At 36.8% G+C, this 19497-nt stretch overlaps 1 protein-coding gene and 1 long non-coding RNA gene across 5 annotated transcripts; one reads left to right on the top strand and one right to left on the bottom strand.

Annotated features, from left to right (window-relative positions):
• Nucleotides 1-102: 102 nt before the first annotated feature.
• Nucleotides 103-13814, top strand: LOC139811286 (putative nuclease HARBI1). Of its 4 annotated transcripts, XM_071775467.1 has the most exons (10): nt 103-213; nt 330-453; nt 690-783; nt 914-1104; nt 1258-1393; nt 1637-1781; nt 1924-2118; nt 2198-2331; nt 12296-12672; nt 12963-13813. In XM_071775467.1, the coding sequence occupies exons 2-9, from the start codon at nt 347-349 to the stop codon at nt 12368-12370; spliced, it is 1077 nt and encodes a 358-aa protein (XP_071631568.1). In that variant the 5' UTR covers nt 103-213; nt 330-346; the 3' UTR covers nt 12371-12672; nt 12963-13813. The 4 variants fall into 4 exon arrangements, with proteins under 4 accessions (XP_071631568.1, XP_071631567.1, XP_071631569.1 ...); XM_071775466.1 differs by having other exon boundaries at nt 126-453; nt 12963-13814; XM_071775468.1 differs by having other exon boundaries at nt 126-453; nt 2258-2331.
• Nucleotides 2404-4416, bottom strand: LOC139811288 (uncharacterized). The gene is made up of 4 exons (XR_011731597.1): nt 3970-4416; nt 3815-3895; nt 3234-3601; nt 2404-2834 (listed from the first exon to the last, which is right to left on the bottom strand). It is a non-coding gene; the product is annotated as an uncharacterized lncRNA (long non-coding RNA).
• Nucleotides 13815-19497: the final 5683 nt, after the last annotated feature.

Here is a 19497-nt window from a genome sequence, read left to right as displayed (position 1 = left end):
GGGCAGCGATCATGTACTTTTTCCCCCTAGGGTGGAAAACGTGAAAAGTGAAAAGTTTCACGTGAACTCTATGATTTCGCGCGATCATGTACCTCTCCCAACCGCGGAAATATGAAACTTTTCACGTGAACTTTTTTTCGCCATGAAACTTGGTGGCGGAAAGGCGGAAATCTAGGGAATTAATAAATGTACTTCGGAATAAGAATAAATGTGGTACGGTACATATGTATATATATACATTCTTGTTAGCATTCATCAACATACAATTATAATAGTATAGTTATATCGTTTTAATAATATTTTTATGCATAATTATAATATGGCTGCAGTATGGTGGGTTTTGCAAATGGCTAATGAGGAAGAAAAGAATTTATTAAGAATACAGAGAAGACAACTGCGAGATGCAGTTAACCCTTTTGAAATTCCAGAATCACAATTTCTTTCTTTATATCGGTAGGTAAAAAAATACTTTAACAGATTAAATATTAAAATAAAAACATGAAGAAAAGTATAAAGATAAATTACATAAATATAATAATTTATATATTTTAAAGTAAAAATAATTTTTATACGTAGAACTTTGAATTTATTGTATCTTATTTATTATATATCTTGTTTATTTTATTTTATGTAACAGTGTAAATATATTGTGAATATAAATATATATATTAAAAATATTTAATGCACAGGTTTTCAAAAGATGCTGTGTTGGCATTATGCATAAACATACAACCTTATGTGCAAGAAGCTGTAAGACCAACAGCGATTCCATTGGAATTAAAGGTAAAATAATGATCAAGTTAAAGATAAATATGTATTATATCAAAATATACTGCTCACATGTTGCAAATTATAATAGTTATATGTAAGCTATTGTAAATATATCTTAATTATTGTTTTTTTAATTGTAAAGGTTCTAGCAACGTTAAATTTTTTAAGTTCAGGGTCCTATCAAAGAAGAGTTGGACAAGATTTTCTAAGCTGTATGTGCCAGGCATCTATTAGTGGTGCAATACATGAAATTATAAATGCAATAAATGTCATTATACCACAATGGATCAAATTTCCTGTGCAAGCTAATGAGATTGAGATAATCCAGCAACAGTGAGTCAATTAAACTATTATTTTCTCCAGTTGTAAACATTAAAAAATAGTTTTTTGATTCCTTTTATCCAATTTTTATTAAAATATAAGAACATTTGCAACTTAAGAAATTTTTCATATTACAAAACATTAAGATACACAATCATATTTCAGATTCTGGATTAATACCAATTTCCCAGGTGTAATAGGAGCCGTTGATGGAACACACATAGCAATTTGGCCACCTGTTAAAAGAAGAGAACATTTATATATAAATAGAAAATTATACCATTCGTTAAATGTCATGATAGTAAGTAAAAATTTAATAGTAGATTATTTGTAATAGGAGAGGTGATCTTTCTCTCTACTACAACGAGCAGCATTTCATCGTAGCATAACATACAGGGCCGTAACAATGTAATTTGATAATTGGAAAGATTTGTATATCTCTTATGTAATAGAGGACAGAGCAAAACCCGATATTCTTTACTTGAGATATAAATATAATATTAAAAGCATTTCTTATTAAGTTATACTTTATGTTATACTTTAGGTTAGTGATTATAATGGCAGAATATTAGCAGTAGTGGCGAATCATGGAGGTCGGACACACGATGCCAGAGTATGGAGTTCGTCTCGGTTATCAAGACACATGTTAAACCAGTATGAAAATGGAAGAAGAAATTTATGGTTGTTAGGTGAGGCTCTTATAATATATATATATATATATATATATATATATATATATGTTTTAAATAATTTTCTATAAATCTGAACTTTATATTTTACTAAAATTGATGTTAGTATTTTTAATTTTTGAACTTATGCTTTCTGTTTTAGGAGATTCTGGCTATCCATTGTTACCATATTTAATGACTCCAAAATTAAATCAACCACCAAGGTCTCCAGGTGCGTTATACACAGATGCTCATGCTACAGCACGATGTTGCGTGGAGAGAACAATAGGAGTATTGAAAGGGCGTTGGAGATGCTTACGTAAAGAAAGAGGTTTACATTATTCTTCAGAATTTGCAGGTAATGTAATTTGTATTTTATATAGATATATAAAAAATATGTTTAAAATTACTGTAGAAATTTATTATCTTTATTTCAGCACTTATAGTAAATGCGGCTTGTGTACTGCATAATATTGCCAAACATTATAACATTGCAGATGGTGAAATATATAGAGAAGAGATTGAAGAGGATGATATTGAAGTAGAAGACAATATCTATGGAAATATGCGTGTAAGAGGAAATATAGTGCGAGAAACAATAATTCAAAGATATTTTGCATAAAAAACTTAATTTTATTTTATATTTTATGTATTACATAAAGAAATACTCATGTATTACAGAAAGAAGTATCACAGTTTTATTTATGTATCACGTAACTCAAACAAACAAAATAAAATAAAAATTATAAAATAAAGAAAATCAAATATAAAATTAATATTTTTTCGTGCATAAACTATATGAACGTGTTTAAACTGTGTAAACTAAACTATGCAAAAAAATATTTAATGTCAATTAAGTTCTTATTTGTATTAATATTTTGGAATCTATTTTTCATATTATAGTCTCAGTTGCAGCCCATGATTTTAAAGCTGCTTTTATCTCTATTAGTTCGGATAAAATATTCTTTTGCACTTTTAATGCCTTTTTCTTAAGTTTTACTTCCTTTTTTTTTAGTTTTACTTTTACTTCTTGTAGTTCTAACATGTTATATGATATTTTTTGCATTGAGTTTCCTATAATTTTAAAGTAAATATTCTATGAAAAAATTTATTATTAAGATGTATCAGGGCCAATTACACCAACGTTGATTAACTGTAACCTTCGGTTAAACTCACTCTTTATCTTTTTCTAACTGTTCCCTTATGCCGATTTCTACCAATGTAGAATAACTTTAATCTCGGTTTAACTTACTTTCTATCTTTTTCTAACTTTTAGAACTAGGAAAAGATGACAGGTAGGTTAAACCAAGATTAAAATTAACCTGCGTTGATAGAAATGGATATTAGAAATAGACGCGAAGAGTAAGTTTAACCGAAGGTTACAGTTAACCGACGTTGATAAAACTGGTCCTTAGATGTATTAGTAATTTTGCATATATTAATATGTAAGATCATTTTTATTACATAAGTTACCTCCTGTTGTATTCTTTATTTTTGTATTAACTTTTCTTCGTTTCTCTATATTATTATGTGGTGGTATATTTTCAGCATTTTCTATATTTCCATTATCTTCCTCAGTTATCATGTGCACGTCTTGTTCTATTGTTTCAGTATTTTCCGCATCTTGTATTGTTTGTTCTAAAATAGGATTTTCTTCCATGTTAATTCCACCTTCTGGAATGTTTTCCATACCAGCTGCCTCTGGTGTCAACAATTCCAAAACTTCCTCTTCAAAGTTTGAAAAAGCTATTTTTAAAGGCGGACCACCACCAGTCCCTTGCACATGACTGCGTCTTTTTGCTTCTTTTTTTCAATATATAACTCTTTATGTCTTTCCATGTCTATATTAACAAAATTTTTTTATAGTTAATAATAAATAAATGTATTATTTAAGACAATTTTTGGCAATTATTTGGTACATATATTAAAGTTGCCATCAGTAGTTGCTATTGGTATTGGTGCAATTTGGTACACTTTGGTTGCTTATACTAGAAGCACGTTAAAAATCACCTTTAATATTATAAAACTAAATAATAAAAATAAAATTATATAACCTTTGCCCATTCTTTACCACTTTTTTGAGGACCTTCGAGAATTGTATTGATGCCTTGTGCAATTTCATCCCACAATTTAGCCTAAAAATATTTTGTAAAAAATAATTATTTATTTAACATTTTCAATAATACATGTAATAATACTTTTAATTTACCAAATGTAATCGACTCTCGGTTTTTCTGTCTATTCTTCCCGTCACTAATTCGGGATTGCGTTTTAAATAATTTAACAACATTTCCTTTTGTTTCATAGTCACATTCATGTTTTATATTTTTGTCTGTCAAGTTATAGGTTATATTATTTTGCGGTTTGTCGTATATGCAGTGCTGTACTGATTTCACTTTCCACGCATCCAAGCTACATTACATGATCGCTATACGTGAAAAGTTTCACGAGAAATCTGGATGAGTGAAAAATGAAAAGTGAAAAGTGAAAAATGAAAAGTGAAAAGTTTCACGTGAAAATACATGATCGATGCCCTGAGCTCATATATTTCCTCATATACATGTTAACTTGTACTCATGATGTGTATCATCACAATATGATCACAAGACATACATCACATTTCGATCAATATCAGAAGATCATGACGTGATGAAATCTGATAATCAGGCATTGCTATCTGGGTAATTACACATATGTGCCGCTACATATCCCCATTTTGTAATATGTCATTCCTAATATCATCATGCATCGATCATATATTAGTTTTTTAGCAAAATACATAACCAATTTCTGCCGCAATATATTATAATATCCCTTTAAAACACACTTTGCCTATACCTTACATGTTAAAATTCGTAACTTTGAAGTTGAATATCTCGACTTTGGTACCGGCACGGTTAAATTCTTAAGCCTTGTGTCCACGATGCTAGAAATCGGTCCGAGTCCTCGGTCCGAGAAAAAGTTACTAGAACTCGAATCGTGTACACAGGCAACTCGGATGAATTTCTCAAATAGAAATCTCGTACAGAAAAATGTATCCTGTCCCATTTTTCCGTACAAGTTGTCAATTCAATTCCATGTTGCTAACGTTATTACTTTATAAATAGCCAGTCAATGTAACGTTGGATAACGGAAATGTATATAATTTTCATATATATATATATATGTATATATATATATGAATATATATATATGTATATATATATATATATGGGGCATTCTCTGCCAACCGGACACCCCCCTCTGCCCAAAATTTGTGTCGACCGATTGAGGTCAATGAGGGCTCAAATTGTAGGTAATGATATGTATATAGTTTCTTGTACCGTGTGGCCTTTTTGAGAATTTAAAATGGCTATCAAGGTGTCACGATGATAATCGGAGAAAACAAGAAAAAAATTAGTAAACGACTTTCCGTATGCCACACGATCAATCAAAGAAGCTCTAAAACTATTGATGGGATGGTTTTTGAGGTCGTTGATTACGAAACTGAAGTAAAAAAAAAAAATGAACGCGTGGTCGCTATGCGCGTTAAAAGTGAAACTTCTGAAGGCAAGGCTTTGCCATAACTTTTCTGAAATTAATACAAAAACAATGCAACGGAATTAGTCACTCCAAACCGCCCGCAACTCGAAAATATAGTGTTACACGCAGTTCTCACTATATCCGTCTCGCCAGTGCCGTACGCCTGATCGAATTTTCGTGACGCGTTTTCGAGTCGCAAAATCAAATTTACTTACCGATCCAAAAGGAGTTTCACTTTGTACGCCTGTTGGTCGAATTTTCGTGACACTATTTCGTGACGTTTTTTCGTGTCGCACAATCGAACTTACTACCGTACCAAAAAAGTTTCATTTCGTACGCCTATTGGTCGAATTTTCGTTACACTTTTCGTGTCGCATAATCGAACTTACTACCGTGCCAGAAGAAGAACCGTCTCGCCAACGCCGTACGCCTATTGGTCAAATTTTCGTTACACTTTTCGTGTCGTACAATCGAACTTACTACCGTACCAAAGAAGTTTCACTTCCGTTACACTTTTTCGTGTCGCGAATCGAACTCACTACCGTGCCTAAAAAAGTTTCACTTCAAAAATTCTAAAATTCAAGATGGCGGATCAAATATGGCGACCAAAACCGCAACGGCATCTTCCTATGTTCCGTAAAGGTGGAAGCACATAAAATTGCAGGAGCCATGAGCAGAATGCAGAAGCCATATGCGCATGCGCTGTGGTATCTGTAGAGCTCTACAAATACCATAGCGCATGCGCATATAACTTCTGCATTCTGCTCAAGGCTCCTGCAATTTTATGTGCTTCCACCTTAAGGCTGCTCGAATGGGCACTGGTTACGAATCTACTACCAAAATTGAAAATTTAAGCATTTTCCGACCAGTTAAAGTAAGACTAAGCGTTGTCCGACCAGTTAAGGCAAGACTGAGGGACGGTCCAGCCGGTTGAGGTGAGACCAAGCGTTGTCCTGTCGTGAGACCAAGCGTTGGCCGAGAGAGTGTCGTGAGAGAGAGAGAGAGAGAGTGTCGTGAGAGAGAGAGAGGGAGAGGGGACGAGGGAGAGGGAGAGGGAGAGGGAGAGGGAGAGGAGAGCGGGAGAGGGAGAGGGAGGAGAGGGAGAGGGAGGGAGCGAGGGAGAGGGAGAGGGAGAGGGAGAGGGGAGGGGGAGGGAGAGGGAGAGGGAGAGGGAGAGGGAGAGGGTACGTCCCTTCAAAACGCCCTTTAAGGCCCCTTGGGCTATATAAAGTAAAATTCTTTATCCAGTCCCTCAGTCTTGCCTTAACTGGTCGGACAACGCTTAGTCTTACTTTAACTGGTCGGAAAATGCTTGAATTTTCAATTTTGGTAGCAGATTCATAACCAGTGCCCATTCGAGCAGCCTTACGGAACATAGGAAGGTGCCGTTGCGGTTTTGGTCGCCATATTTAATCCGCCATCTTGAATTTTAGAATTTTTACTTCAGTTTTGTAATCAACGACCTCAAAAACCATCCCATCAATAGTTTTATAGCTTCTTTGATTGATCGTGTGGCATACGGAAAGTCGTTTACTGATTTTTTTCTTGTTTTCTCCGATTATCATCGTGACACCTTGATAGCCATCTTGAATTCTCAAAAAGGCCACACGGTACAAGAAACTACATATCATTACCTACAATTTGAGCCCTTATTGACCTCAATCGGTCGACACAAATTTTGGGCAAAGGGGGGTGTCCGGTTGACAGAGAATGCCCCATATATATATATATATATATATATATATATATATATATATATTCCACGGGTCCAGGCTCATACTCAGCTCTCAACCCCACATTTTTCGACTATAACGCTATCTAGAATCATCGAAGTACAACTACTTCTATTCGAGAACTTGAATCGAGAACTCGAACCAATTTCTAGCATCGTGGACACAGGCCTTTACAATTGAGGAGGTGTATAGATAATACTATTATATTACGAGCGTATAGTCCAAAGTTCAAGCAAATACATAGAAAATCGATTAAGGGTCGACAGGAGTAAGAGTGGAGACCTCTGTCGGGTTGGCTTAGCTGCGAGTCCGTATTTTATTTATTATAAATTTTTAAGGGGATGCTGGAGCTGTAGCCGAACTCGATCAGCGTCGATAAAGAAGTGCTCACCGATTCTTACACATACATACAGAGCACCTAACCTTGCATTTTTCACTGGTCTAAGTAATATCTTTTTTTTAGGCTTCAAATCTTACTTCTAATTGCACGATATTATTCCTGACAGTTTTTTGTAGAGGGCTGTATCACTATTTTCTATAAAAAAACTGCAGAATTTTTGTATAAAGCAAATATTGTGTCGTTAGGTTAGGACAATATTTATAAAAATAAATTTTTTTTAGTTTATTAGAAAAAATGATGTACAGCCCTTTACATTTTTGTGCGTACTTTAATCGTGTAAAAGGATTTTGCATTCTGTTCAGCCAATTCAAAGATATTGCTTAGACCGATAATGTCAGTGTCGCTGTCACTCCAGGATTCTCTTAAGAGCCAAAATGGAAAATCCGGCTATGTACCGGGTTGCGGCTGATTTTACTGATTAAAACGAGCATAATTTTAATAAGATTAATTTGTTTGTCCTGAAGATTAGAGCTTATTGCGCAAAATATATGTTATAACAATGAGTTGATTCATGTGATGTGTTATTGTGCAATCTATATAGGCTGCATTCGGAGAGCGTGCTATTAGCGCTATTGTATCATTCTATCTTTATCGCTCATTAAATGTAAAACAAGGATAGAATAAGCAAATAGCGCTAATAGCGCGCTCCCCGAATGCAGCCATAAAGTGACCATAAAATAAAATGTTTTTTCGTTGCAATAAAATATTTTGTGAAATTATAACTTTGTAACGGCCTATCTTTTGTATCGAACGCAGACTAGCTCGCCGGATCAGTGGTTCGATAGATGGCCCAGAGACAATAATCAATGTGGTAATGCGTATGTAATAGGTATTGGAATTTATTCAATTCGACGATTACAGAAAGTAACGCAACGCGGTCTTCGGTATAATACCGACGGACATAGTCAGCCGCGAGATGCGGTGTAACACAAACAAAAGGCGGGACGCGATATGTACAGCGAAGGGGCAGTGCATGTGCACTCGACGCGATATAACAGAGTGCCGGGACGCGGTATTGAGCTAGTTTACCCCGAGCATTTGATACGCGTACCAAGTACTATATTCGGACTAAATTGGCTTAGTACGAGGGTGTAAACGATAGCGTATTAAGTTGGTACGATGCGTATCATGAAGGCGTATCGTACCAAAATAGTATGCGTATTAAATGCACATATAGCGCTGTAAACGCTGGTGTACGTATTATAAGACTGTCTAGGTTATGTTTCCCGACCGGCAGTATATTCAATTTACGTATATACCCGTACTGAAAATACTATCTACATACAATGTCAAATAAAAAAGGATTAAATTGGGGGAACAAGAAACAACAGTGTTTTTGCAATTATGCATTGATAAACCAAATATTAGCAATCATGGATGGCAAAAGACACAAACATATCGAAATATTTAAAATGCTTGAGCCAGAAAAGGAAAAGCACGGTTATAAAAAATCAGCGGACCAGATTAAACTAAAATTGAATAAATAACTGTCGTAAATGTCTTTTACGATTATTTTGCTGGATTTTTAGAAATCCCAATAAAGTGAAAAATAAAATTGCAATATTCTTTTCCATATCTATTTCTATAATATTGACGATAATAAACGTAAGCTACGTTTCAATATTCACTCTACAATGTATGTATACATACAACTATAGATCTTCAGTTGACAGCGAATATCAAAATGTAGCCATAATATAAATGGTGTAAACGCATGTGAATCAAACGTTTGATGCGCACCAGCTTGATTCGTATTAAACTTAGGTACGGTGTAAACTAGCACAACGGCACTAGATGAACACGGTATGTTACGGTAGTGCGTGTGCACTTGGTGCGGGGTACTGAACGCGGGATTACAATGTTAGATGGACGCGGTATTTTACAGTAGTGCAGGTGCACTCGGCGCGGGATACTGAACGCGGGATTACAATATTAGGCGGACGCGGTATTTTACAGTAGTAGACCGAGAGCTGGCTACGAAAATACCAACGTCATTTGTTTAAGGAAATTTTCAACCTCAAACGATTGTGGCAATGTTGCAAATTAAGAAAGCGCAAGTCTGGCTGCTGGCCGGTGGTGCGTTTAGCGGGGGCGTACGCCTTTGTTGTAAAATATCGAGGATGAAAAACGTCATATGTGTAAGGCTAAAAATTTTTTTGCTTATTGTATACGTGTTTAATAATCTGTATATGAAATGACAGACAAAAATCTCGGGTCTAACACCGTGCCAGACGTCGCCGAAAATCTCAGTATCTATGGAATGTATTGTAAATTGCCGGCAGCAACAATTAATTTTATCACTTAAATTTTTCGAGCATTAAATTTAAAATGTTCTCTGCTAATAACAATAATATATACGAACATTTTTTACGGGGGAAGGGGCACACAAAAATTTCGGTTCTAAAACCTTGACAGACTTCGACAAACAAATCGTAGAATATAAATGTTCAACTTTTTTTACATATGTTTTAAATTTGAAATGTTCTGTTAATAAAAATAATAAATTCTTTTTATGTTTTATTATAGAAATGGAAAATTTTAATTTTATTTTATATTTAAGTCAAAAAATGGTTGTACATGCGTTGGCACGCTGACTGTTACGGCAGGAACTGGTCTAGACTCGCCGGCTCGCGTAAAACAAATGATACACGCGGGGGTGGTCTTGCACGGCGCATATATTCCGCGCGAAACACGTGTCTTGATAAGTTTATATTACATCGCTTTCTATAATTTCTGTATACCTACTCGTGAAGAATAGCTTCCATGTGTGTATTTTATCGCCCCGGTAAAGAGCTGTTTGTCGGAGTCTGTCAACGTTTTAGAACCGAAATTTTTGTGTGCCCCTTCCCCCGTAAAAAATGTTCGTATATATTATTGTTATTAGCAGAGAACATTTTAAATTTAATGCTCGAAAAATTTAAGTGATAAAATTAATTGTTGCTGCCGGCAATTTACAGTACATTCCATAGATACTGAGATTTTCGGCGACGTCTGGCACGGTGTTAGACCCGAGATTTTTGTCTGTCATTTCATATACAGATTATTAAACACGTATATAATAAGCAAAAAAATTTTTAGCCTTACACATATGACGTTTTTCATCCTCGATATTTTACAGCTAAGGGCGTACGCCCCCGCTAAACGCACCACCGGCCAGCAGCCAGACTTGCACTTTCTTAATTTGCAACATTGCCACAATCGTTTGAGGTTGAAAATTTCCTTAAACAAATGACGTTGGTATTTTCGTAGCTAGCTCTCGGTCTATAGTGCATGTGCACCCGGCGCGGTATACGGAACGCGGGATTACAATATGTCAGACGGACGCGGTATTCTACAGTAGTGCAGGTGCACTCGGCGCGGGATAATGAACGGTATGAGAACGCGGGCGGGAACGCGGAGGATTACGGACTCCCGGGGCTATGGTAGCGAGAACTCTCGTTGCGAGGCCGAGCGCGCTTGACCCCGCTTAGCCGTGGCCGTCGGGAGTGAATTTGGCGGAGTTCGGGGACACCTGAGAAGGCTCAGTCGGGGCTCAGAACTCTGGACCCCGTTTGGTGTGTCGCCCTAGGATTTGGACGGTAGGTTTCGTCAGAAGCAGCGGAAAGCCGTGGTAAAGACGAAGTGTGGTCTTGCCGAGAGTGCCGGCTTATATATCGCTCGGCGCGGCGAGTTCGGCAGGAGGGAGGCCGATCGTCAGGCGAATCGCGCGGTGGTGGGAGCGGCGCGATCCCGTGTGCTCGTCTTCGGCGGGGATCGGCTCCCGTCGGCGCTCGTCGGCGTCGTGCGGAAGGCACCGGTGCGGCGTGTTACTCGCGCACACGGTGTGTTTCAAGCGTTTAAAAATGTGGGCGCACCGCGCCCTGTCCTCGCCCGACGGAGGATCGGTCGGGCGGCATCCGGCGGGTGGTGGCCGGGAACGATGCTTTAGCGCAAGGGGTGCATCGTTACAACTTTAAGTTTGATTAATATAAACCTTTTATTTATAAACAAAATTTATATAAAATATAAAAAACGAAAACATGTCCATAATATGATTTTGAAAGACGACTAATAGATGTCCAATATCGGATGTTTTTTAGTCATCTTATAAATTTTGGTTATAAGGCGACATTTAGTGGGATATAAGTCATCTTTTAGACATCTTTGTACTCTTTGAGATCAGTAGTTATTATAACATCGATGTTATAACTTCAGCGTAAATCGGGCCGTGTAAATGATGTAGTCAAGTCACGCTTTCAACTGCCACTCTTTCAACTTTTCCCTTCACTTTTAGAAAATCATAAAAATCATAGGATTTGGACGTAAAGGTGAGATTTCATGAGCAGTGAAATGCAGCAGCAGCGAGCAGCAGTTTAGTAATTTCCTAGAAATTACTAAGTAATTTCTAGGAAAGTTTAGTATTTCCTAAGTATTTTCTAGGAAATTACTAAACTGCTGCTCGCTGCAGCAGCATTTCACTGCCCATGAAATTTCACCTTAACATTATATTCCGAGATTTAGCAGCGCCACAGTTTTGCATTAAATATGTTTTTATTTCAATTAAATTCTGTCATAGACATATGCCCCCCCTCACTTAAAACTTAAAACTTTTGTCTAAAATATTTTTTTCTACGATATGAAGTTTAGGAGATATACAGATATTTCCATAAAATGGGACACTATATAAAAACATTATTTTTTAAATATAAAATGGATAACGTGGCGTAGATGTAGATGTGTAATATCATTAAATATTCAAGATCATTTTTATAGTATATAAAGAATTTCTACAATTATATTATTATCAAATGTTTTTGGTATTTGCTGAAAAGTAGTAAAATAGGATTTTAAATAATTTTAAGCATTATAAAGTAATAGAATTATAATTACATATATTGCAGGCGATTGGGGTATTTTGGCAATGGGTGCGGTTCTTGCGGCCGCTCGAGAAGATAACGAAACTGCCAATGAGTTGATAAAACGCTATATAGCAACGGGAGTGCGCTGTAAGGAGGTAAACTTTTTAAAATGTGGATCAGACGAGTTTTTTGTAGGCCGTACCGGCTACTTATATGGTGCGCTATGGTTGAATCGCATGATGAAAAAAATCGTCGTACCATTTGATGTAATGCACGAAATCGCAAGAACAATTATTATTTCGGGCAAGACGTACGTGCAAGTGCATAACAGCCCGTGTCCACTGATGTATGCATATTACGGCACAGAATATCTAGGCGCTGCTCATGGACTCTGTGCGATCCTACAAATTCTTATACAGGTATTTAGAAAGAATCATTTACGCAGATTTGGATTAATTATTGAACCTAATAGCCGTATTCATAGTCCTTCCATGAGAAATGAGGAACAAAGAATCCTTAATAGCCGTATTCATAGTCCTTCCTTGAGGAATGAGGATTCTTTGTTCCTCATTTCTCAAGGAAGGACTATGAATACGGCTATAAGGTAATATTTTTTTCCACCAGTAATAATTAACAAAGGAGATTATAATTCGACTCATTTATTAATGTTTAAATACACAACGTTTTGACCATGGTTTGTGATCCTTAGCAAGTATAAACTAACAAGGGGAAGCCGCATACTTGGGGTCACCGAATTGAAAAACGTTTTTACACAGTATAGTACTCTACCAGAAGAGTACTTGAGCAAAGGGATAAGGTGCAACGCTCAGCCATTTCTTCAGAAAAATTCTATTGTCGCGCCGAATTACGACTTGGTACAGCGTTTACAATGCGGTTCCGCAACACATAGATTCTCTACAGGATAAGTGGTTTCGCAATTTAAGCAACAACCCGACATTTACTGACATTTATCTACTAATATTAGCTGACATTTACTAATATCTTGCTTAAATTGCGAAACTACTTATCCTGTAGAGAATCTATGGGAGATTTTTGTTTGAATGTATGTGCTGGAAGGTTAACGTGGTGTCCGTTTGAGCGAGTATTATTTTAAAAAATTTTTGGTTTGACGGAATCCATTGAGTTGTAATCAATTGAACAATAATAATTAATATCACGAATGTTACATTTATTGCGTGTAGTGGTATGTTACGTCAGGACCCCGGAATTTAGGTACATTGGTTCGACGGATAGCGAAGGAAAGGGTATCCGAGGGAGGGGGTAAAGGAAGACGTAACGAGATCTCTATGGTATCTCGGGTTCACGCTGAAAGGGCGCGTGCCTCGAGTCGAATGCACCTTTCGGAAAACTCTAGTCGTGGGTCAACGTCCAGAAGGGACGCTATTACGCCTACTGAGAGTTTTCGTGCACTCGCGGTCCTGTTTTCGGTCAAGGATAATATCCCTATTACCGGGGATCGGACCTTGTGCGATTTAGAGAGGTAGTGAGGGGCGAGGTTTTATTTATAAATGAGTAAACATTGAGTTTATTTTAATCAAATAATTACAACATTATTGTAAAGGAATAGAACAAATATTATTACAAATTAAAGAATCATTATTGTAATATACGTTGTATATAATAATTCGTGGAAGTGTGGTGTGTGGGCGTGTGTGTTGACATTTGTCCTGGTACAAATTCGGAAGATCGGGGAGGATTTTTATAAAGATAGATACTCTGCTCGTCAACGATACATTTGGTGAGTAGATTGGGAAGAATAAGTGCTGACTATGTATGTGAGTAAAAACGAGGGTTCAAATTTGGTAACATAGTTATTGGAATAAAATATTTAAATTTATAAATTTATGATTACGTAAAAGGCTATGATTACGATACGATGATTGGTTAACGGATAGTTATAAATTTATACATTCATATACTATTTCTATAGTAGGGGATGGGGAACGCGGGGAGGATTCCTCGAGTACTTCGATACTCGAGTCGGAAAAGGAGGGAGAGGGTGATCTGTCACGATAAAGGGTGGTGGAACTAGAGGGGGAAGGAATTCCGTCGAAAGGAACAGGGGAGAAGTTGCAGGGTGATCTCTCCCGGAACTCCGCGAGTTCCTCGGAAGGAACTGGAGAGTAGGAAGGTTCAAAAAGGGGGGAAGATTCTGGGGTATCGGGGAACACCCGATACGCAAGGGAACAACGGGCAGATGAGGGAGATCGGGAAGAGGGAGAATCGGGGATAGCGAGTTCGATATGCGGAGACTGTTCGCGTCTTAGAAATGAGGCTAAGAGCTGTTGCTCCACTATGCGGGCGCGCCTGTTCCGAAATAGCCGATTTCGGATAGTTATCCCCAAAAACTTGCGGCGGTGAATTTTTGACTTCACTAAAATTATTTTGTGATTTTGATTTCGAAAAAAGAGGGAGATTTAAAGACGATTTTATACTTATATATAAATATATATACGTGTTCTCAAGTATGGTATTCACACATATATATATGTATACTGTAGGGATGTATATAGATAACCGAGAGGGTATCTCGGACTTACTGTTGACGGTTGTGATTGGGGAATCTCTGAGGTGACTGGGCCGGATTCTTCCGGAGGTAGGTTCGGCTCGGTTCTGTGATGTGTCTTGACGCGCACAGAATCGACTCGCGACCCGACAGAAATCTAGTTTCACTTGAGGAATACAGCTGGATGATAGTTGACAAGTACGGCTGGTAAATATAATTTTAAGACGTCTCGGACTGGATCAGAAGTGCCTCCAACTGCACAAAGTCGCGATTTTTATAGGAAGGTTCGAAGGATGGAAGGGGTGGATTTCGTGTGGGATGTGTCTGGTTTCGTTTAAAGGATTTCTGGTTGGCGGGATGTTTCTAATTGTTATTTAAGGAAATTCTTATTGGGCGAGATGTTTCTTGCCCAAGAGGTAGATTTGAGTTTACGCCTATCCTAAAAAGCTAGAGACGGTTATCGATTTTTCTAGTTTTCCATTGGTAACCCCCCTCTTAAGGCCCCACTGTCTTATTGGGGGTGTAACCCATCGGTTCTTTTCAGTGACGCATTTGTTTTTCGGCTATCGCCGATTTCTCTTTTATTAGGGTTCCTTACTTATCTCGCGACCCCGTTTCTATGCTGACAGACGATCCATACTTCTCAATTTTAAGTGTAGTTTTATTGCAAACAGAAACTTCCGCCACGTCCTCTTAAGATTTCTAAAAGCACGTATTAGGTTTCGTTTCTGTTTGTCGGAACATAGCACGGCCAGTTTTGAGTGAGTCGCGAGATGTAATACAGATCCCCATCATCCCTCGTCTGAAGTTAAGGCTCCTTTCTGCGCGTCGTGTCGCCGGATTTATAGTTATGGGCCTTACGAGGTTGACGAGAATCTGGTCACCATATCCCCCGTCTGTTAGTAATTTATTATCTGAGAGGGTGCTTTTAGTTGCCCAAGCAAATGGGTAGTTTGATCATAAAAAAAAGAAATGCGAGGAGATCTAACCTCACCCCGATCGATAACCGTCCGTACTTGGCTTGTTTATTCTAATCTTAGGGCTATCTTAGCCGCATAAGAATTCCCGCGAAAAAGGGATATCGTAGAGTCCGCTGGACGTAACACAAAACAATTTCATTAGTGACAATAAGACTCCTAATTTCATTATTTCATACATTTATTCTATTTCTGAAAGTTTCACAACGTTGGCCAAAAATATTAATTTCCGTCCGGCTTTTACGATTCCTTTTAAATTAAACAATTTCATGAAAACTGAGAATTTTTTTAAGTGAAACTTTTTTAGGCACGGTAGTGAGTTTGATTCGCGACACGAAAAGTGTAACGAAAATTCGACCAATAAGCGTACGGCATTGGCGAGACGGCTCCTTCTTTTGGCACGGCAGTAAGTTCGATTTTGCGACACGGAAAAGCGACACGAATTTCGCAACACGAAAAGTGTAACGAAAATTCGACCAATAGGCGTACGGCATTGGCGAGACGGCTTCTTCTTTTGGTACGGTAGTAAGTTTTTGCGACACGGAAAAGCGACACGAATTTCGCGACACGAAAAGTGTAACGAAAATTCGACCAATAGGCGTACGGCGTTGGCGAGACGCCTTCTTCTTTTGGCACGGTAGTAAGTTCGATTTTGCGACACGAAACTCGAAAGTGTAACAAAAATTCGACCAATAGGCGTACGAAATGAAAGTTCTTTGGCACGGTAGTAAGTTCGATTGTGCGACACGAAAAAACGTCACGACATAGTGTCACGAAAATTCGACCAACAGGCGTACAACGAAAGTGAAACTCCTTTTGGATCGGTAAGTAAGTTCGATTTTGCGACTCAAAAACGCGTCACGAAAATTCGATCAGACGTACGGCACTGGTGAGACGGATAATAGTGAGAACTGCGTGTAACACTACATTTTCGAGTTGCGGCTTGGAGTGACTAATTCCGTTGTATTGTTTTTTTTTATTAATTTCAGAAAAGTTATGGCAAAGCCTTGTCTTCAGAAGTTTCACTTCTAACGCGCGTGGCAACCAGACGTTCATTTTTTTTTATTAAAAATTAGGGTACTAGAATTTTATACTAGCAGAACGATATTTTTATTTATATAATATAAACCAGGCTGTATTTTATATATTATTTCAATCACACTTTCAGGATACTATTAAAATAAATTCTAGATCAATATTTGTGGTATTAACATGCTGATAGATTGAAAAAATGCTATGAGCGCGAGCATTAACTCTTATGGCTGACGTCGTTGATGAAGATTTCATCTTGTATTTTTTGTTGTATAACACCTAATTCGAATAAATTAAAATTATTAGGAATATATATCAAATATGTATATAAAACTGAACCAATAAAACTGATTATTACGGCGCGCGATAAAAATCGTTCGTATATCGGGAATTGATTTTTTTCGTTATCAGCATGTTAACACCACAATATTGATTTAAGGTTTATTTTAATAGTATCCTAGTAATTCTATTTAATAGTATTTAATAGAAAGTGTGATTAAAATAATATATAAAATACAGCCTGGTTTACTTAGAGTCCTAAATAATAAGAGAAGCGCATTCCTTAATACCCATGGTTCCTATTGAGCCCGCAGCTGACTGCTAAACAAAGCAACCTCTGTATATCTGACACAATTTGATCATTCAGAAATGATTTCGTTTTAGTTCCATCATTGTAATCAACGTGAAATAAGATTTGTTAATAATACTATAAATATTAATCTTTCTCACTCACATAATACACGTTACTTCGCACATGGAATCAGCTGCGGGACCATCACTCTCGGTTGTGTTTGGTAGCCGCGGTCAGCCAATCAGCAAGCGAGCCGCCGGATGCGCTTCTCTTATTATTTAGGACTCTAGTTTATATAAATAAAAATATCGTTCTGCTATTGTAAAATTCCTAATTTTCTTAATGAAACACTATAACCAATTTAATATCCCACAAGACGTCTGGCATTATCATTTATGGCCATAAAACTCCATAAAATGCAATATATCAAAAGGACAGACGAGTATAAATAACAATTTAGATACAGTATTTTATGATGTTTGGGGATAAAGTTGCTACGCATACCTCTGCCCAGCTGCCAGACTCGTCGATCCCTTCTCTATACGTCAAAACGAGTCTCTCATTAGCAGAAGAACTTAGTATAAATACCGTAGGTAAAAATGTCACTAGCTCTTGGTCTATTAGCGGCGTCGTTGCGAACTAACATGGAAAGATGCGCTACAATGCATTTTTCCTAATTAAGAATATTTCATAATATTTTAAAAATATTTGAAAAAAGATTATAAAACCAATAATAAATAAATTAAAAATATTTTTTAAATATTTTGGAACAAAATTATGAAACAATAAATATATAGATTTGAATTAATATTTTAAAAATATATTTCAAATATTTAAGAAAATATTGTCTGGGTAATAAAGAAAAGAATATTTTTATAAATATTTTTAAGATTTTTAAAATATTTTTAAAAATGTTACCACAAAAGATTTTCAAACAATTTTAAAATATTCTTAAAACCATTTTAAAATGTTTTTTGCAATATTTTTATAATATAATAATATTTATTTAACTTCGGCTGCGCTGCCAAGAAGTGGACTTGGTTTACAATAAGTTCCTTAACACACTCATCCATCAGCACATCGCTCGTCAATCACAACCATTTTGACGGGATCATTCCTCACGCTAAAGCTCGCCATTATTTATCCCTACTGCTTTCGCCTATTTTTTCTCATCTCCGCTTCTATCTTTTTCCTATCCCTATATAATTTCCTTAACATTTTTTTTTGGTGGCATCTAGTTTATCGTTCCATAGTCTATCTATTCTTTTCCTGTTATCCCTCCCTAGTTCTATAAACCGGTTCTTTACACTGCTGCACTCCTCCACATAGTGCTTCAAATTATCCCTTCCTTCCTTGCAGAACAAACACATTTTTTTTCTTCCCCCCATCAATACATGTTCTCCGATTTCATGTTACCACATCTCAGATTTATCAGGGCTCTGATACTATCCTCTTCGATCTGTTTATCTATGTTTGCCCTCCTTAGATATTCCGGTTTATTTCCGTCTCTCTCTAACTCTTTATACTTCCTGTTATATACTTTGACTTTATTATATTATTCTCTTCCACTTGCCTGTATATCTCCCAGTCTCTTAATTTAATCTCTTCCCCTAAGTTCCTCCCTTCTCTCCTTAACGACTCGACTACTTCCACCCCCCACCCATTTCTATTACAGTACTTTTCTCTCTCTATACCATATCTGTTTTTCCATTTGTTTTTCTCTTTCTTCATCCAACATTTCTTGACCCATCTGCTCTCATCCATTTCCCTAATCTTTTCCTCACATCCCATTGCCCTTCCACCCCATCCTATCCTAAGCTTTCTCAACCCCAGTTCCGTTGACATTAGGTATCTTGGAGTACAGAACTTTAAATCGAAAACCCATCTTGCGTAATTTAGCATAATTTTTTCCAAGTCCTTTTTTTCTTCCCATCCCCAAACCACCCCATACGACATTACACTCTGGACTAGGTCATTAAACAAACTCCCTCTCCTTATGAAATCATCTTTACATATCCGTTCTCCAAGACCCCACGTCCTATTTACCGCAATCCTACCTTTCCTAGCTAATTTCTTAATGTGATCTTTGCAATTCCCTCTATTATTAAACACGAAACCTAAATATTTAAAAGTCCTA

The sequence above is a fragment of the Temnothorax longispinosus genome, chromosome 4 (assembly GCF_030848805.1).
Source record: "Temnothorax longispinosus isolate EJ_2023e chromosome 4, Tlon_JGU_v1, whole genome shotgun sequence".
In the NCBI taxonomy this organism is placed as follows: Eukaryota; Metazoa; Arthropoda; class Insecta; order Hymenoptera; family Formicidae; genus Temnothorax; species Temnothorax longispinosus.
This window is presented reverse-complemented; position numbering and strand designations above follow the sequence as displayed.

Excerpts from the sequence above, each read along its gene's own strand:
- LOC139811286 (XM_071775466.1), top strand. The coding sequence starts at position 305 with ATGCATAATTATAATATGGCTGCAGTATGGTGGGTTTTGCAAATGGCT. Across the intron at positions 784-913 it reads CGATTCCATTGGAATTAAAG|GTTCTAGCAACGTTAAATTT; the intron begins GTAAAATAATGA and ends TTAATTGTAAAG. Across the intron at positions 2,119-2,197 it reads TTATTCTTCAGAATTTGCAG|CACTTATAGTAAATGCGGCT; the intron begins GTAATGTAATTT and ends TCTTTATTTCAG.